The sequence below is a fragment of the Eimeria tenella genome, genomic scaffold (assembly GCF_000499545.2).
Source record: "Eimeria tenella Houghton genomic scaffold, Eth_scaff93, whole genome shotgun sequence".
NCBI lineage: Eukaryota > Apicomplexa > Conoidasida > Eucoccidiorida > Eimeriidae > Eimeria > Eimeria tenella.
Window position 1 is genome coordinate 32,045 of NW_013543469.1, and position 1,807 is coordinate 33,851.

Below are 1,807 nucleotides of genomic sequence, written 5' to 3' on the forward strand. Positions count from 1 at the left end.
TGCTGCTGCTGCAAGAAGGCACACAGGGCATTCGGCGCAGCAACAGCAGCAGAGAGAAAAGCAGCGGAAGCAACGGCAGCAACTGCAGCAGCAAAGGCAGCAGCAGCAGCAGCAGCTACAAAGACTCCCGCCGCCAGTCGACACCCCGAGCCAGCAGCAACGCAGCAGCAGCAACAACAGAAGCAGCAGCAGCAGCAACGGGAGCAGCAGCGCGCGCAGCAACGGAAGCAGCAGCAGCAGCAGCAGAAGCAAGAGCGGCTTTAAACCCTTGCTTATGAAGCTATTCTCGGGAGCAGCAGCAGCAGCAACTGCTGCTGCTGCTGCTGCAGTTGCAGGCGCCGCAGCGAGCAGCAGCAAGAGCAGCAGCAGCAAGCGTGTCAAGCTCCACGGCCGCAGCAGCAGCAGCAGCAGCAGGGGGGCCCCTTGGGGGGCCCCCTTGAGGGCCCCCTGGGGGGCCCCCAGTAGCAACATTTGCTTTTGTTTCGGAATTGACAAAAAAGAGTATTTTGAAAAAATGGCAAAGAGAGAAGTTTACAAAAAGTCCTCTTTTGGCTTCCAGTCAGTCCCGCAAACCCTAAACCCTAAACGCTAAATCCTAAACCCTAAACCCTAGGCGTTGGGCCTCACGGCGAGCCGCTGAACTCGCAGCAACTCAAAACCCTAAACCCTAAACCCTAAACCCTAATCCAGAGGCCGGCGCCTCAAGCCCTCAGCGCCGGCTGCAGCCCCCGCCTGCGCCGCTAAACCCGAGGGTTTAGGGTTTAGGGTTTAGGGTTTGGGGCTGCAGATATTTGGACAAAAAGGAGGGCGAAGGCAAACCCTTGCAGCCAGGGGATATTGCCTGGGTGGAGCTCGAAGGCAGAAGAGCTTCTTCAGGTAGGGTTTAGGGTTTAGGGTTTAGCTGCTAGGGTTTAGGGTTTAGGGTTTGCGGGGGTATTTGGCCCGGGTGGAGCTGAAGGCAGGAGAGCCTCTTCAGCTAGGCTTTAGGGTTTAGGGTTTACAGGGATATACTGCCTGGGAGAAGTTGAAGGCAGAAGGGCCTCCAGTGAGGGTTTAGGGTTTAGGGTTTAGGGTTTGCGTGTAGGGGCGTTGTTTGAAGCGACGCAGCAGCAGCAGCTGCTGCTGTCGCTGCTGCTGCTGCCTTTTAAAGGCTGGGGGCAGCTCAAGGGTTTTCCCGTTCGTGTTGCAGTAGCCCCTCTTTGCTGCTCCTCAGCAGCAGCAGCAGCAGCAGAAGCAGCAGCAGCAACAACAACAGCAGCAGCAACAACAACAGCAGCAGCAACAACAGCAGCAGCAACAGCAGCAGCAGGAGCGACAACGGCAGCAGCAACAACAGCAGCAACAGCAGAAACAACAACAGCAGCAGCAGCAGAAACAGCAGCAGCAGCAACAACAGCAGCAAGTGAACAGCAGCCACAGAGGCTCATTCGTCCAGTCCCCGAGGGAATTGCAAGAGGCGTTTGCGGCATGCGCAGAGGAGGTAATTAGGGTTTAGGGTTTAGGGTTTAGGACTTGGGACTAGGGTTTGGTCCTAGGGTTTAGGGTTTTGGACATGGGTTTGGCCCTAGGGTTTAGGTCTGGGGTTTGGCCCAAGGGTTTAGGGTTTAGGGCTGGGGACTAGGGTTTGGTCCTAGGGTTTAGGGTTTAGGACTAGGGTTTGAATCTAGAGTTTAGGGTTTAGGTCTGGGGCCTAGGGTTTGGTTCCAGGGTTTAGGGCTTGGCTCCGACTTCTTGCTGCACCTGAGGGTTTAGGGTTTAGGGTTTAGGGTTTGTGCACAGGCAGGCGCGAGTTGATTCTTCCTCCCCA

At 56.2% G+C, this 1,807-nt stretch overlaps 1 protein-coding gene across 1 annotated transcript; it reads left to right on the top strand.

Annotated features, from left to right (window-relative positions):
• Window positions 1-274: 274 nt before the first annotated feature.
• ETH_00008280 (uncharacterized protein) lies at window positions 275-1,794 on the top strand (the record flags this gene model as incomplete). Its single annotated transcript, XM_013378649.1, has 5 exons — window positions 275-558; window positions 788-876; window positions 1,004-1,065; window positions 1,193-1,480; window positions 1,780-1,794. 5 exons carry the CDS (start codon window positions 275-277, stop codon window positions 1,792-1,794), a joined length of 738 nt encoding a protein of 245 aa, XP_013234103.1.
• Between the last annotated feature and the right edge of the window lie 13 nt (window positions 1,795-1,807).